Raw genomic sequence first — 15,446 nt, forward strand, 5'->3', positions numbered from 1 at the left:
ACGTAACCCCCTTCCTTCGCGACCACTCGTCTGTCCTCCCCACCCAGCGCCCACCCCCCCCCACCATTAGCCATGTTGGCCCCGACTGGTAAAATCTGTGCTTTGCAATCAAAGGCTTGATATAATTATGCTGCTATCACAAACATGTCTGATGCCTAAATCTCTTCAGAACATTTCCACTCTCACTTCCCTTCACATTGTGCATTGTGACTCTGCAAGTAACAGAAACATGACCAATTACTGTAATGCTTAAAAATTAAGCACACCATGATGATTGTCCATGTTCTGTGGTACACCCATCTCCATGCTGCCTTCTGAGCGTGGGTTATTTGAGACAGGCTAGCCTGAACTGCCCTGAAAACAACCAATCTGTGCATTGCTCTCATGCTATTTTTTAGTAGTAAACAGCTTGAGAGCAATGCATGGATTGGTGCGTGGTGGTGAACCCAGCCCTCCAAAGTAGACTGAGGGAACTGTGCTGCCTTTACCCTGGCTTCTTTGCAGTGTGGGTTCATGAGGCATAAAGTGTGCATGTCTGGCTGTCCAGTCCGATATGTGCACTTGACTTTAAGACTAGCTGCTTGTCAAACAACTACACCCCTTCACCCCTCACACCGTCCTTTAGCTATATGTTTGGTGCACACCCTAAATTGTATAGGCCGCCTTCTGATACTTCTGCTGCGTCGTGGGTGGAATAGGAGAAGATCATTAAAGAAAATATTGCTCACTGACTACATGAAGCAGAGTAAAAAGTCCAGTCCTTATGGGAGGTTACAAATGCAGATAAGGAGGGACTACTAAGCCTATTCACGAATGAAAAGCAACGATTTTGAAAGGACAGTAACTTGAAAAGATGGGTGGAGCTTCTATTCTATACCTCAGTACAGCATTCCTCACAGAGCATCACATGCACTGCCCAGGCTCGACCTAAACATTTCCATTTTCTCTCTGTTTTCATTTGAAACAAGACAGCTTCAGCCCAAGCGTTGCTTTAAAAAATGAACTTTTGCAGGGTACATCACATGTTGACATCAGAATCTGTGCCTTATGCTATACAGACACCAAGTGTCTCAATTTCCAAACTTTTTCGGAAATTGAAACAATTGATGTACCCAATCCTGAATATTGGGATTGTGGTGGGGATATTAACTGTCAAATTTGTTAACTTGATGAGCCACTTTGGTCATCATGGAGAAAAAGTGTGAAGTGCAACTTCACCAGACTTATATTTTTCCATTGGACATACATATGAGTTATTGTGTCTCTTGAATAAATGCGTCCTGCAGAAGTTAATTTTTGAACGAACCGGCTGCTTGTCAGTCAGTGGGACTGGCCATGCCCTGCTCAGACACATAACTCATGAGCAATAGAACTCTATGATAAATCCTTGTAAAAAATTTTAATTGATGGTATTGCTTGTGGCGATAGCAGAGGGAAGGTTGGGGGGGGGGGCATCATCCCTATGCCTTAAAGCAGGAGCGTCCCAGATCAACAGTGTGTTATGGACTAGGGAGCCAGGCATTGGGCTATGTGAATAGTTGTATAAGTGGAAGCTTGAAAAAGCAGGTTACTTCTGCTGAACCCTGGGTTTCTTCCTTGAAGTTTAGCCTCTTGGCCAATCAAAACCAATGTAGTAGGCATTAGCTGAGAACTTGATATTGATCAAATTGGTGGATTACATCTCTAGACAAAGATGAGAGTGCTCAATATGTTGAGGAATGTGACAACCAGGAGCTTGACTAGAACCAACATCGGCTCTAGGCACGTTGTTGCTTATGTAGAACTCATGCGAATGAATCCACCTAAAGTAACAAAGTACCATAGCATTCCATTTGAAAAGTGTCAGAAAATAACATGGTGTGGGGGACATGGTGGGTGCCAATGCTAACTTTAAACTGTTACATTTGGAACAAAAGTGGCAGAAGGTATATTGGAAAAAATGAGTGGATAATTCTGGAATTTTATATAGTATAGTATTTACATTACATATGAAAACCCATGTTTGCTAAAAGGCTTCGTTGACACAAATACATACATATATCATTAAGAACATGTCTCATGTCCATGGGATGTATTAAAGGAGTCTATACTACTATTTTGTAGAGGCCTTTATTAATTATACTGTTCTAAAATGTAAAAACCTTTTTTGCAGACGAGAAATTAAACAGTTGTTGACAGAGTTGGATGAAGAGAAGAAAATTCGTCTACGGTTACAGGTATTCAATATATGCAGAATGTAAAGTATTTAAACCATGTATTTTATTCAGGGGCAAAATACATATTTAGTTCACATTACATTTAAAGTGCAGTATGAAGCCATGTAAAAATGTCAATAAACCAAAACCCAATGTGGTGCAATTTTGTGACGAGTTGCAATCTAGCAGTGACATCAAGATGGGTCGCCTAAACATTATTAAAGTATTTGATCTGTGTAAATCCGGCAATATAAATTTGCATTTGCTAAGCAACTTTTTTCTAATAATGTTACTTTAGTATGGTGATTTGTAGATTTGAGCATGTCTGTTCACAGCGTTGCTCACTTCGAATGAAAGTTCCATGTCAGAAATAGCCTTCAAAGGATGTGAATATTTAGAAACCCAAGAGTTTTGGGTATGCACATGGGGGATGACGAAGAAAAAGAAAAATATAAAAAAGAACTTACCTGCCATCCTCCAGCATCACACTCTTCTGCTCCTCTCCACTGCAGTGGGCACAGGCTCCCAGACTGCCCTGCGGCCAATCCTGAAGCTGCTCTCATGCATGAAAGCAGCTTCAGGATTGGTCTGAGTGCCGTGAATTTGCGATCCCAGACAAACTGGGAGCCTGTGCCTGCTCTCTCCAACCCAGCAACGCAGCTCGGGTTGGAGAGAGCTTCAGTGCGCATGACTGTTTGTCCCATCCAGATATGGCTGGCCAAACGGTCATGTGCACTGATAACTGTGCCCACCACTCCCCCCCCAGTACTGTCACCCCCTTGGCTTTGCCCCCAAGACTCGGTACACAGGCACTTTAGAAGAAAAATAAAACAATAATAAAACTAGTTTTAATCCTGATTTATTTTTCATGTGTTTGAGGGTGCTGGTGGGGGGTGGGGTGATGTTCCACTGCCACAGCGGAGGAGCTGCCGCTACTAAACACAGGAGCTTGACTGTCTTTTTTTGAGAATCGGGTCCAAGGTGACCATGTTTCTTTGTGCCTTGAGTTGGACCAATTTTATAATCTATTTCTTACTGCTAGTGCACCTTTTCTTGGACCTGGGTATTTATGTTAGTAAATAATCCTGCCTGTTTTTTAAACTTGACTTCTGTAAAGAGTGTAATAGAAGTTTGCCCATAGATAATGTGCAACATTTTGTGTTGAATATTCATCATTTAAGTGGACCAGGAAAAAATACTACTAATTTGTGTAAACTGCACACTTTCAAACAAGAGCTGAACGATGTTGTTGTAGATGCCTACTTTGTAAAACTACAGTACTCTGCATATACATTCATTGTAGGGTGCAGAAGATTCTGGTTATTGGTATCAGCTTCTGTGATGCCACACTAGTGAGCAGCCAAATTGATCGGACCCTCATGTGACAACACTGTTCTCGCAGAAGAACCCGGAGGAGAGACACTGGTTGGGGCAATGGAAGAGGGAGAGAGTGGCAATAAGCTATGTCTGTTTTTAGTGACTGATAGGACAGTATTAGGATGAGAGTTGTTTAACCTCTTGAGTGCCCATGACGAGATGGTCTCGTCATGGGCCGCGGTTGCGCTGTGCCCATGACGAGACTATATCGTCATGAGCCCCGCCTGCTAATGAAACGCCCGGCACAGGGCGTGGAAAGGGCGGGGCACTCAAGGGGTTAAAGACACCAGACTGTAATTACAAATGAGGCGCTCTTTCCCAGCTTCCCTAACTAGGTGCTCCTGGCCCTGACTGTGACACTGCACCTGATGATACTAAAAACTGTGCTAGCCTCTGCAAATGGACAAACACCTGGCAGTTCACACCTGTGCTGAGGAGAGCACATTATTGAAAGGAAAGACCAGAGTTTGAAACTTTGGCTCCTTCTCGAACTAGAGGCTGACCAGCCTCTGTTTAAAGAGGGGAGAAAGGCATATACATGCAGGCGGGTGTAGTCCAGCAGTGCACCCACTGGTAGTGGATTGCCTTAGCGAACACTTTTCACTGTGGACTGTATGATTTTGTGGTAAACTTCTCAGTAGACATCATCAAAGCATCTCAGCCAATATGATTTCTGGGCCTCTTCAGGACAAAACAAGGTAGTGTATGACCAGCTCACTAGAATTAAAAACATATGGAACATCCTCAAATAATAATTGACTAAACAATTGCGTCGTCAAACATAACCAAAAGTCCATAGGATGTGTTCTGGTCAGCTGTCTGAGTGGTATCAATGTATGTGATTTCCCAGGGTTCATGTATACCAAGCAGAATGAATCTCAGAGCAAAGGTGACCAAATCTAGAAAACGACTACTAAGAAGTGCCTATGACCACCAATCTGCCAAACCATGGAAAAAAACTTCCTTGGAAAAAATACAAATTGCCACCACTCAAGTGATCTCCTTAAATCGTCATGGAAAGAGTATATGATAAGAAGCAGAGAGAGAATACAGTCTGTTGGCAGAACTATATGTGACTCAGTCAATAATGTGGTCACCAGAAAAGGCACTAATGCCTCACTGGATCAATCTGAAGGATAGCTCCAGAGGTCGGGTTTGGTGGCTCGAAGGTAGTAAGGAGAAACGAAAAAAGGGTACATGATCAATTAACAAAAGAGAGAAAACTTCAAGCGCGAAGACCTATGCTTGTATGTTTTACCAGATTAAACATACTCCTGCACCGATAATAGATAGGCACGAGAGGGACGGGATATATTCAGTAGACTAGACCATGTTAGTCTGTAACTTGGTACAGGTGGCATCCACTGTAGGAACAAAAAAAATCCACTCAATATTGTGTATAGAATAACATGACAATGGCAGTAGAGCAACCCATGTTCTGGTAATTGTGTGCTTCTTACTGTGGTAGCACAGTGCCACTAGTGACCCACCCTTCCCCTATTCCGGTGAAGGGGGGGCATTGATGCCAAGCGAGCTAGAAAATGGGACATTGGCTTGATCGTAACAATGTGGTAATGCTCCCATTTGAAACGCCGAGTGCCATATGTGTTGGTCAGGCCGGCCAATTAGTAGTGCCAGCGTACGTTGAGTGCCATGAAGAAGCCAAAACCCAGTTCCTTTCAAAAAAGGGGATTTGGATGCTATCTCATAGCGCATTTCTGAGCCTGCTTTGGCTCAAAACAAAACCTGGTGTCGGTCGGCTATCATTTTAAAAGACTGCACATATGTTGGACAGTCTTGAAGTGAAAAGGAGGGCTGAGGCCAACGTCCATATCTATTTGCCAATCATAAGAATCATCTAAACTGAATGCATCCATCCGACAGTTTGAAACCACTCATAAAATGGAAAATGGTTCTCTCATTTGCCTCCTGTGGCTCCTGAACACCTGCTCAAATAAAAATGGTTTCACGCTACTTTCTTTTTTGTTACATTTACTAATCCAAGTCTCATAAAAAGAAAAAAACGCTTGTGGCATTTTATACGAAATGACACCACTGCATCATACCGCCTTTTGTTTTCCTCTTGAACCATGCAGCATTAGTAAAAATCCATTGGCACAGCCAAAATGTCCTAAAGGTGAGACCTATTGGTATTGCCAATACTTGGCAATCTCTCTCCGCTGCCATGTTCAAACTCTCAGAACAATCTAGTCAGAGAATCAAGAATCATCCAGATGCCAGTCAAAGATGAGTTTCCCTATGCTTCATGATTCTTGTCTTGATCTTTAGTAGCATGAGATAATCAGGGTGTACATTAATACAACAAATCAAACTGGAATACTAAGAAAAATCAAGTAATGTAAGACCACAATCACTTTCATAAAAATAAAGGGATTGGATTAGCTACTAATGACAGTGTTGTGCCGCTGCGCAGCCTGCCGCATGGATTGTGGGCATGGGGCACCTCCACACACTTACCTGCCAATTTGCTGGTGAGCAAAGAGTGCTCTGTAGTCTGCAGTGGAGCAGAAGCATCAGACAGAGTTCTGCGTGCACACAATCTCTCTCCTCTCTCTCTCATTGCTAGGTCTTGATCAGGCTTCGAATTGTGTCAGACTCTGCGGCAACTTTTGTTTTTCATTATGGAGGTCTCAAACTGCTAAGACTATCAGTGGTATTACTGGTGCAGTGTGGGTCATGGAGATATGTGCCCTACAATCTAGTCTTTTCAGTTTTTCACCCATATCCCTCTGAAAGGAATTCTTCTTGTCTAATATCAGAAATGAGCTACGTCTTCCTTCATATTTGGTGTGAAACTGACCAATCCAAGATGTTGCTACTTTCTGTCCTTTCAGATTCCTATCCCTGTTTCCTGTTCTTCCCCCATAAAAGGGGACGGAATCAGCTCTTCTCTGCATTGCAACGCAGTCAGAATCTTTGTTGGACTTAGCCTTTTTTTGGTAGGGTTATCCCCAAACCTTTTGTCTTCCTCTGCCTATTTTTCTGACCTTTTTTGTTGGCTTTAGGACTCTGGGTACTTTACCACTACTAATCAGCGCTAAAGTGCATGTGTTCTCTCCTCTAAACATGGTATGATTGTTTTAAACCTGTTTGGCCTCTTTGATTTACTTGTAAGTCCCTTGTACAGTGGTATACCATACACACAGGGTCTGTAAATTAAATGCTACTAGTGGGCCTGCAGCACTGCTTGTGCCACCACAGAAGTAGCCTTCTGAGCCTGTCTCAGGCCTGCCACTTCAGGGCCTGTGTGCAGTTTACTGCCACTTTAACTTGGCATTTAAAACAACTTGTCAAGCCTTAAACTACCCTTTTAGTACATATAGGACACCCCTAAGGTTGGCCGTAGGTAGTCCTATGGGCAAGGTGTTGTATAAGTAAAAGGTAGGACTTGTGACATATCCTGGTAGTGACAAACAGCCTATTTCATTTTTCGCTGCTATGAGGCATACTCATGTCATAGACTAGCATTGGAAATTCCCTTATATATGTTTAAGTGGTAATTTCTGATGAGAAGGATTGCATGTTTTGAATAGTGGTGATAAATCCTGCTTACTGGTGTAGTTGGATTTTACATTACTATTTTAGAAATGCCACGTTCAGAAAGTGGGCATTTCTCTGTGCTTATGACTGTGTTTTGCAGCCTGACTCTAATACACGTCTGGGCTGTGTGACAGCTACACTTGGTGCATACTTTCCAGATATTCGCAACACAGCCAGGGCTGGGTTTGACAGGAGATACATCTGCATTCTTCTGTATACTGATAGTCTTCCTGGGATCGGAGAGGGAGAGGTATTTCCCACATATATCTGAATAGATTGCGTCCTGCCCTCACACAAAGGGCTGATTTACCCCCCTACTGATTGTCTGGAGCCAGGGCTGGGCTGAAAGGGATTGTTGAGCACTTCAAAGAGTTCCTTTTAAGTCACCCCTTCATCAAAAACCTTTTTGAGTAGAAGTACTGGGACACTGACCCCATGTTTTTAGACACTGCATGGGACTTGTAACAGGTCGCTTTTGGCTCTACAAACTGCACATTGCCAGAGGACTACTGTGCTGCCAGGAAAAACTGCCATTTTGTTGACTGCTTTGCTGTGTTGGTCTGCTGCCTGCGTACTGCTGGGCTGCAGGGCGGCTGCCACTTTGCATCTCACATTGTTTGCTGACCTGCTGCCTGCCTATCTGCTTCTGTGCCCTACCAGTGTGTTCCAAGGGCTTGTTTGCTTGTCCCCCATTAAAGAAGTCTAATGGCTATAAAAAGATTTCCCATGTTCCCCGTTCCCTGGGACTCTGCCACAGGTGAGTGCGGGAACATTCAACCTTGACCACAATGGGTGGGTGCATGATCAGAGACAGAGCACATTGTTTTTAGTCCCCAAAACACCGGCGCACTGTGGCCAGGATTAACGCTTCCCTGTGACCTCACGCTTCAGCCTCGATGACCCGCACACCTGGTACTGCCGCGGCAGGTGTTAAGGATGACAGTTTTAGGGAAAGGAGCTGCGCAGAGCCTCTCTGCTTGGCCTTTCAAAGACACGTTGCCTAGCAACCAGGAGTGGGCCAGCCACATGATGATCGATAGCCTGCTTAGTCCCCAGAGTCGCGTCATGTGTAAGCAGCTAGGAGAGGCTGTGATCAGGGAAGGCGGGCAGCGTCCCTGCGAACAACCGGTATTCCTACAGGCATCTTCCCCCTCCAAACGCCTGTTGTAGTCGTGAGAGAGCGGGTCCCCAGGGATGCAAAGCACACTCTAATTACGCAAAGGTACTTTGTTGGTGGCAGCTGCACTGCGCACTCGCGGGCAGTAGCTTTTGGGCACAGGGAGAGTGAGGGATCCAGCGAGGTCTCTTGCAGGTGTTCTAACTTTGTGCCTTCCTCCCTTTATTCTGCGTGGCGCTTCTTGGGGGCATTTGATTTCCCATTAGCATTACGGGAAGAAACCTCAGCAAAGGTCCCTGAACGCCGCAAGGAACTCTCCTGACTTTAGGAGACTGTGTTAAAAAAATAACTGTATCATATGTAGTAGGTGCGCAGGTGCTCCTGTGCCCTACGTATTATCCCTGATTACCAGATAAAGATTAGTGGGAGCCAGTGCTTAATTTGTTGAATAAGTGCCAGGGCTTTTGTCAGGAGGCCACTGCAGCTTGCACCACACATTTTTTTATTATTTATTTATTTATTTTTGCGATTTTTAAAGCGCTACAATTACCCGTGGGTGTCTCGGCGCTGGGAGCTATAAATGTTACCAATGTGAGAGTTTGGGCAGTTTTAGAATGGTTTAGGAACAGTCTTTACTTTGGGAAAACAGCCATGTTTTTATCTGCTTTCTAAAGGTAATCAACGTAGGACTGGATTTTATGTTAAGAGGAAGGGAGTTCCACAGTCTTGCAGCTGCAACAGTAAAGCATCTGTCTCCCCAGTTGACTTTCCTTGTTCTGGGTATATGGAGCAGATGAGCAGTGTTGGAGCGAAGCGTTCTGGAGGTTGATAAAGGCTTGAGTGACGTCCTAAGAAATTTAGGTCCCGTGTTGTTTACTGCCTTGTAGACGATACAAAGGGCCTTAAATTTCGTCCGACTCCTGACCGGAAGCCAATGCAACTCGTCCAAGTATCTAGAGACAGAACTAAATTTTGGAATGCCTAGTAGAACTCTGGCTGAGGCGTTTTGTATTGTTTGTAATTTGGAAATGATTTTTTTATTTGCATTGAGGAAGAGGGCGTTGCAATAGTCGATGCGTGAAAACACCAGTGTGGAGATTAATGTTTTTCCTGTGGATGTGGGAAGATATGGGAGAAGTTTCTTTATTTTCCTTAGTATGTTAAATGATGATGAGGCTATGGTGTTCACATGGTGATGAAAAGAAAGTTTGTCATCAAATGTTACTCCCAAGTTTCTTACTTTACTGACTGGTTGGGGTGGGGTCCCCAGTTCTTCCGGCCACCATAAAGGAGACCACAGAGGCTCAATCTTACCGAAAAGCATGACCTCCGTCTTAGATGAATTAAGTTTTAAACAGTTGGAGGCCATCCAACTGCTGATAGCCCGCATGCCATCCTTGAAGTTTGCTGCTATCTGAGAACCGTTTTTGTGTATGGATAGTACCAGCTGGGTGTCGTCGGCATAAGTTGTTAAGTTGATGTTGTAGGCTTTTATTACCCTCGCTAAGTCCGAAACATAGATGTTGAAAAGAGTCGGACTTAGCGAGGAACCCTGCGGAACTCCACAAGGGTGGCTAAAAGAGGGGGAGGTAAAAGTGCCTAACTTAACTGCCTGCTTGCGGTCCGCCAGGAATGAAGTGATGAGATCTCTGGCTTTGTGTTTAATACCGATGGCCTCGACACGGCCGATCAAAGTAGAGTGATCGACCGTGTCGAAGGCCGCCGATAGATCTAGCAAAATCAAGACAGCCTGTCCTCCACTATCCATAGCGGTTCTTATTTCATCTGCAGCCTTAATCAAGGCAGTTTCAGTTCCATGTCCTTGTCGGAATCCAAACTGAGTATCATCCAATAAGTTGTTATTTTGGATGTAGTCAGACAGTTGTTTGTTCATGACTGATTCAATGATTTTGGCTGGAAACGGCAGAGATGCAATAGGGCGATAGCTAGATGGTAATGAAGGGTCAAGTGATGTTTTTTTTACAAGTGGTTTGATTATGGTGTTTTTCCAAATGGATGGGTATAGACCTGTTGAAAACATAATGTTACAGATGTGTGTCAGTGGAGTTGTGATAGTGTCTGGAATAGTATTGAATATAGAAGGATGACATGGGTCCAGTGGGGAACCCGATTTGATTGACAGAATTAATTTATGGATATTGTGCGACTGTATTTTGGTGAATTCCGTGAGTGCTATGGGGTTCACGTTCAGTTGAGTGTTGGATGATTCAGTTAGGTTCAGGTTTGGGGAGAAGTCCTTAAATATGGAAGTGACCTTTTCAGAGAAGAAGTCAGCCAAAGTGTTGCAGAAAGTTTGAGATGTTTCAGTGGGTGGATTAGATGGTTCAGCAAGATGGTTCACGACTTCGAACAGTTTCTTCATGCTACAATTGGCTTGATTTATTTGGGTAGTATAATAAGTGTTTTTCTCTGTAGCTATGTTCTGCTTATAGTTATGGAGTGCTGCTGTGTATGTGGTTTTATCTGAAGCGTTATAGTGTTTGCGCCAATGGCGCTCAAGATTACGGCAATATTGTCGCTGTAGTCTAAGTTGTTCGGTGAACCAAGGGGCCGAAGGGGTCTTCCTGATGTGCTTGACTGTTCTAGATGGAACTAGTGTAGAGAAAGCCTTGTCAAGCGTGGAGGTATATCTCGTGGCTGCCAAGTTGGGATCAGTTTCTGTGTCTATATCCAAAAAGGCCTCAGTGAGAGTCTGTTCAAGCTGAATGTAATCCAAACTTTTCCAGTCTCTAGTGGTTAGGTGGGAATTCAGGGCTGTTCTTTTAGTAGCCGGTGTTGTGGTTTTAATATCAAATAAAATGGCAAAGTGATCAGACCATGTTAAAAGCAATATTTGGTTAATGGTGATGTATGGGTTATTGGTAAAAATACCATCAAGTGTGTGTCCCGCTTTGTGTGTTGGAACCGTTATCAATTGTTTCAGTTCCACAGTATAAAGATCATTGATGAGCTGATCAGTGTCTTTGTCGGTGTGGGATTCTAGATAAAAATTGAAATCACCCAATATGGTGAAATATTTGTGCTCCACAGCTAGTTCACTGAGTTGATGAAGTTGTGAGAGGAATGTTGTACGGGAGCCTGGGGGTCGATATAGAAGGGCACCCGTGAGTGTTTGGTTGGTAGTGAGTGTCACGGTAAATGCAAGTGCCTCACAGCTCGTGTGTTTTAAATCAATGGCTTTAATGCGGAGGCTGTTATGATGTAGTATTGCTATCCCTCCACCTTTGCGCGCTGAGGTACGGTCCTGCCTATAGACACAATAATCTTCTGGCATTGCTGCTTTAAAATCAGGTCCTGATGCTTCGTCTCCCCAAGTTTCGGTGAGAAACAGGAGATCGATGGCATAGGTACTAAGTAGTTCCAGTATGTCAATTTTGTGGCATGGAAGCGAGCGAGCATTTACGAGTGCCGCTTGAATTGGCTTCTGAGATGTTAGTGTTTCCGGGTTATGTTTTTGAGTGTTACAAAGAGTACAGCGAAACGGCCCTCCAATAGGATCAGTGAATAAACATGTAGGGGGATCATGCTTCTGGCGGAGGGTATCGTTCAAATTAAAGAGGTCAATCGCTGTGTACACTAACCTTGCAGGGTTGAGAGGTGCAGGGGGGGTGGCCCTGGGCCCGGTCGAGGCTCGGACGGGCGCAGACGGGCTTGGCTTTGGCGCGGCTTCGGCGCGCGCCCGGCGCGCCCGCTGCGCCAGCCCGCTGCGCCGTCTGGCCGTGACACACATTATATGGGGAGAGGAGGGCGGGAGTCCGGCGCGACTAGAGCGTTGACCCCGCTACTCCCAAGATGGCGCCCACTGCCGCCAGACGCCTGAACAGATCGTCCAATAATAGGTAGGAAGCGTGTGAAGAGTGTTAGAGTTCCTGACTACGTTTCCCGGTTAATCTTAAAAGAAACCCCCCAAGAAACAGTTCACAACAGTTGAAAGTCTAAAAACACCTACGAGAATAAACTGCTAAAAGATGCCGTCAAAGCAAGTTCGCAGGTAATTACGTTGGTTATACACAATAGCTCGCAGCCCCAGTAGCAATCACCAGGGAGAGCCTCTAATGGCCCATCCATTCTGCCAATAATAGTAACAACACAACTACTAACTTTCACACTTCTGCAAGTGTGACAATTCAGACTATTCCAGGCCTCCAAAGCAATAAGAATGGCTTGGGCGGCAGGTAATCATCATTTTTAATGTATATTGAATACATAATTAACTGTTGTTGTAGTCATCTCTAAAGTAGCCAGGCAGCGCCACAATGTGGCAGACTTTCACAAGCACCAGTGTTGACAATTGAGTGCCGGTGCCGAGCCCCGGAAACCACCGGCTCAAATTAAGCACTGGCAGGAGAGAAGGTGCACTGCGCCCTATGTGCTTATGGTCATATTTTGTGATTCACATGCTTTTCCCTAACCTAACTGGCGTTACATGCACTGATGTTATGATGTATGTTATTTTGGACTTATATTGTTTATGATAAAGAGTTCTATCTCAGTAACTGCATAGGATGCACAGTACTTATGATTCATGGCGTTTTGGCCTTGTTTATGTGCAATATACTATATATATTTTTATATAATCCTGCATGGAGTTTCCTTTCTGGTGTATTCATTGTGTTAATGTGCGAGTATGTTGCGCAAATGCTTTACACATTACCTCTGGTGATAAGCCTGCCTGCTCTGCGCCAAGCTTCCAGAGGGTGAGCAAAGGTTATCTTTAGTGTGTAACTGACTGGCCCTGACTAAAGTGGTGGGTTCTGCCTGGCTTAGATGCATACCCTAGTCAACTAGAAACCCCATTTCTAACAGTTTCGCAACAGGTTTTTATCTGCTGGATTTCCTGATTCTGAACGTTGCTTCTTCTTAGAACTAATTGGACACATTTCTCTTGCCGACTAACTCTTCTGCCTGGCTATTCCTCCATTCAGCTCTCTTCACTCCTGCAGCTCCTCTTTATGAATCTATTTTATGCCATCTAATTTTGTTCTTATTACAGGCAGTTGATCTCTGCAGACACCTATTTTTTATGTGTGATATGTATTTTGTAAGAGTATTATGGCTACCAGAGGCATCACCGCTAACTTGTAGACACCGGAACTCAACTGTTCAAGAGCTCACCATATCCTTCTTTGAAACACAGACCTTCTTTAAAGAAAAGTTATAAAGGGGAACATAAAATAAAGTATGTCTTGGAAGGATAATAATCCCTATACCTGTTGGGTGTTACATAACTTAAAAATGTCCCAAAACAGCAAAAAAAAAACCTTTTTAGATAAAAACGACCCAATGACTTACTAAGTAGCATTACATGGAGAGTACGTATAGGTTCATCACCTAAATACAGCACACCATGAATATTCACTAAAAGGCCTCTATGCCTCACACAGGACTGGAGGAAGTTTAAAAGCATGGTGTATATGTGCTATTTCACTGTGATACTACTGTAGGCTTTGTAACTTGCATGATGACCTTTCAGCCTTTGTATACAGGAACTCTTGAAAAGTTATTCTATGCCAAGATGAAGGTGGCATGGTGGGTGAAGACTCAACAGTATCCATACTTCAGGATTTTTAACACTGGTTGTGAAGTAACGGATACACAACAAGGTCTCGCCTGCTTAATTAGAAGAAAGTGGTCTTTAACTTTCTGACAAGGTAAAACTGTAATGCGGTTCCCAAGAAGTTTAACACATGCTAAAATCTAATATAAATAAATAGTTTCAAACTTTTAAACCAAAATACCTTTAGCCTGAAATATTTAATGAGAAACCTAGTTCAAATTTGTAAATCATCTATGCTATTGCTTTTTAATTTGAATATGTTTAGTAAAAATATTTGAAAATAATATACATTTTTTTTGCAACCTCGACCTTTCTATCTTTGTGAACTTCACTAGTATATTGTCTTGCCATTACCTCAACGAGACATATTTATTATTCTAGCTCTAGTCCCAGCCTATTTTGTTGCTGTAGCCAAGATATGGAGAATGTTAAATTATGGTAATGGGCCCATTTACCAAATTAAATGTTTTCTAACTATATACATTTAAAATTCAAAGTGTCAGCTTAAAAGCTTTTCACAGTAAATGTTTGAACAATGTGCCTAATACCCTTGAATGTTAATTTTCCAAAATACCAACATTAGAGGGACTAACATCAGACACGCCCTTAGACTTAGATGACAACACTGAGTTGATTCGTTGTCATATTCTTCCTTATCAGTAGAAAACAAAACTTTAAAAAACCGAGATCGTCATTGTCCTCTGAGAGAGACCGTCAAAAGCAGAAGGCCTCATTGATGAGCCAGATCCCCCAGTCAGAGACCTCTGCTATCCAAAGAACATCTGGTGCTGAAGCAGAAAAATAACAGTACTTTATTTACTGTTACTAAACTCAGTAAAAAATCCAATAGCTGTCTGTTTTAAAATATACTGCATTGTAAAAAGCACAATAACACTTTGTCACTTTCCCACAAAAAGAAGCCTAGCTGAACATTTTCTTCCATTTCTTTGAAAAAATGTTTTACATTCTGTGTCATGACAGGAAGAAAGAACAGAGAATGTGTGATACAAAATACAGTGAGTTACCAAAACTCCATGGTGGTTTGTGAATGAGATTAACACGTGGAGTGTTTAATTCCAAGTTAATTTACAGTAGGGTGTACCATGTGTGGAGACAACTGACAGTACTAGAGCGACATCTGTGAAGCAAACAAACAAGTGTTAACGATTCATTTATTTTTATTGTATTTATAAAGTTTGTTCATCAATTCATAACTGAACCAGGTTCATCCTAATTTGTAGAATTGGTAAGCTTTTGTGCAATTTTCAACAGTAGAAAACTTAATGCGATTGTGGGTTTTATTAAGAGCTTGGGTGATGGAATACTCCGTTAAAACGTGGCAGCTATCTCGTTCGCCATATAATTAGTACCATAGGCTACTTACTTGTAATATGGTGGACTGGATATCCGCCACATTTTTGATCGAGCATCCCATCTGGTCCACTCTGAATAAAGTGATTAGTCACGTTGATTGTCTACCACCGATGTAGCTCTATTGACCACAGTAAAGGACAGTAAATCTAGGCATTAGTCCTCATCTGACTTAGGAGACTAAGTGAAAATTCTTGCAGCATTGATTTCCTGCGAGATAGATAATTCTATTCAGGTATGGAAGTTC

At 43.0% G+C, this 15,446-nt stretch overlaps 1 protein-coding gene across 2 annotated transcripts in view; it reads left to right on the forward strand.

The window, feature by feature from the left end:
* The window catches only part of SH3KBP1 (SH3 domain containing kinase binding protein 1), a 1,226,118-nt gene that overhangs the window by 1,182,334 nt on the left and 28,338 nt on the right, over positions 1–15,446 (forward strand). For both annotated transcript variants that reach the window (XM_085622521.1, XM_085622520.1), the window contains one exon: positions 2,153–2,216. In XM_085622521.1, coding sequence (XP_085478647.1) covers positions 2,153–2,216 — 64 coding nt within the window. The remainder of the gene's footprint in view (positions 1–2,152; positions 2,217–15,446) is intronic.

Source organism: Triturus cristatus, chromosome 8, assembly GCF_964204655.1.
Source record: "Triturus cristatus chromosome 8, aTriCri1.1, whole genome shotgun sequence".
Classification (NCBI taxonomy): domain Eukaryota; kingdom Metazoa; phylum Chordata; class Amphibia; order Caudata; family Salamandridae; genus Triturus; species Triturus cristatus.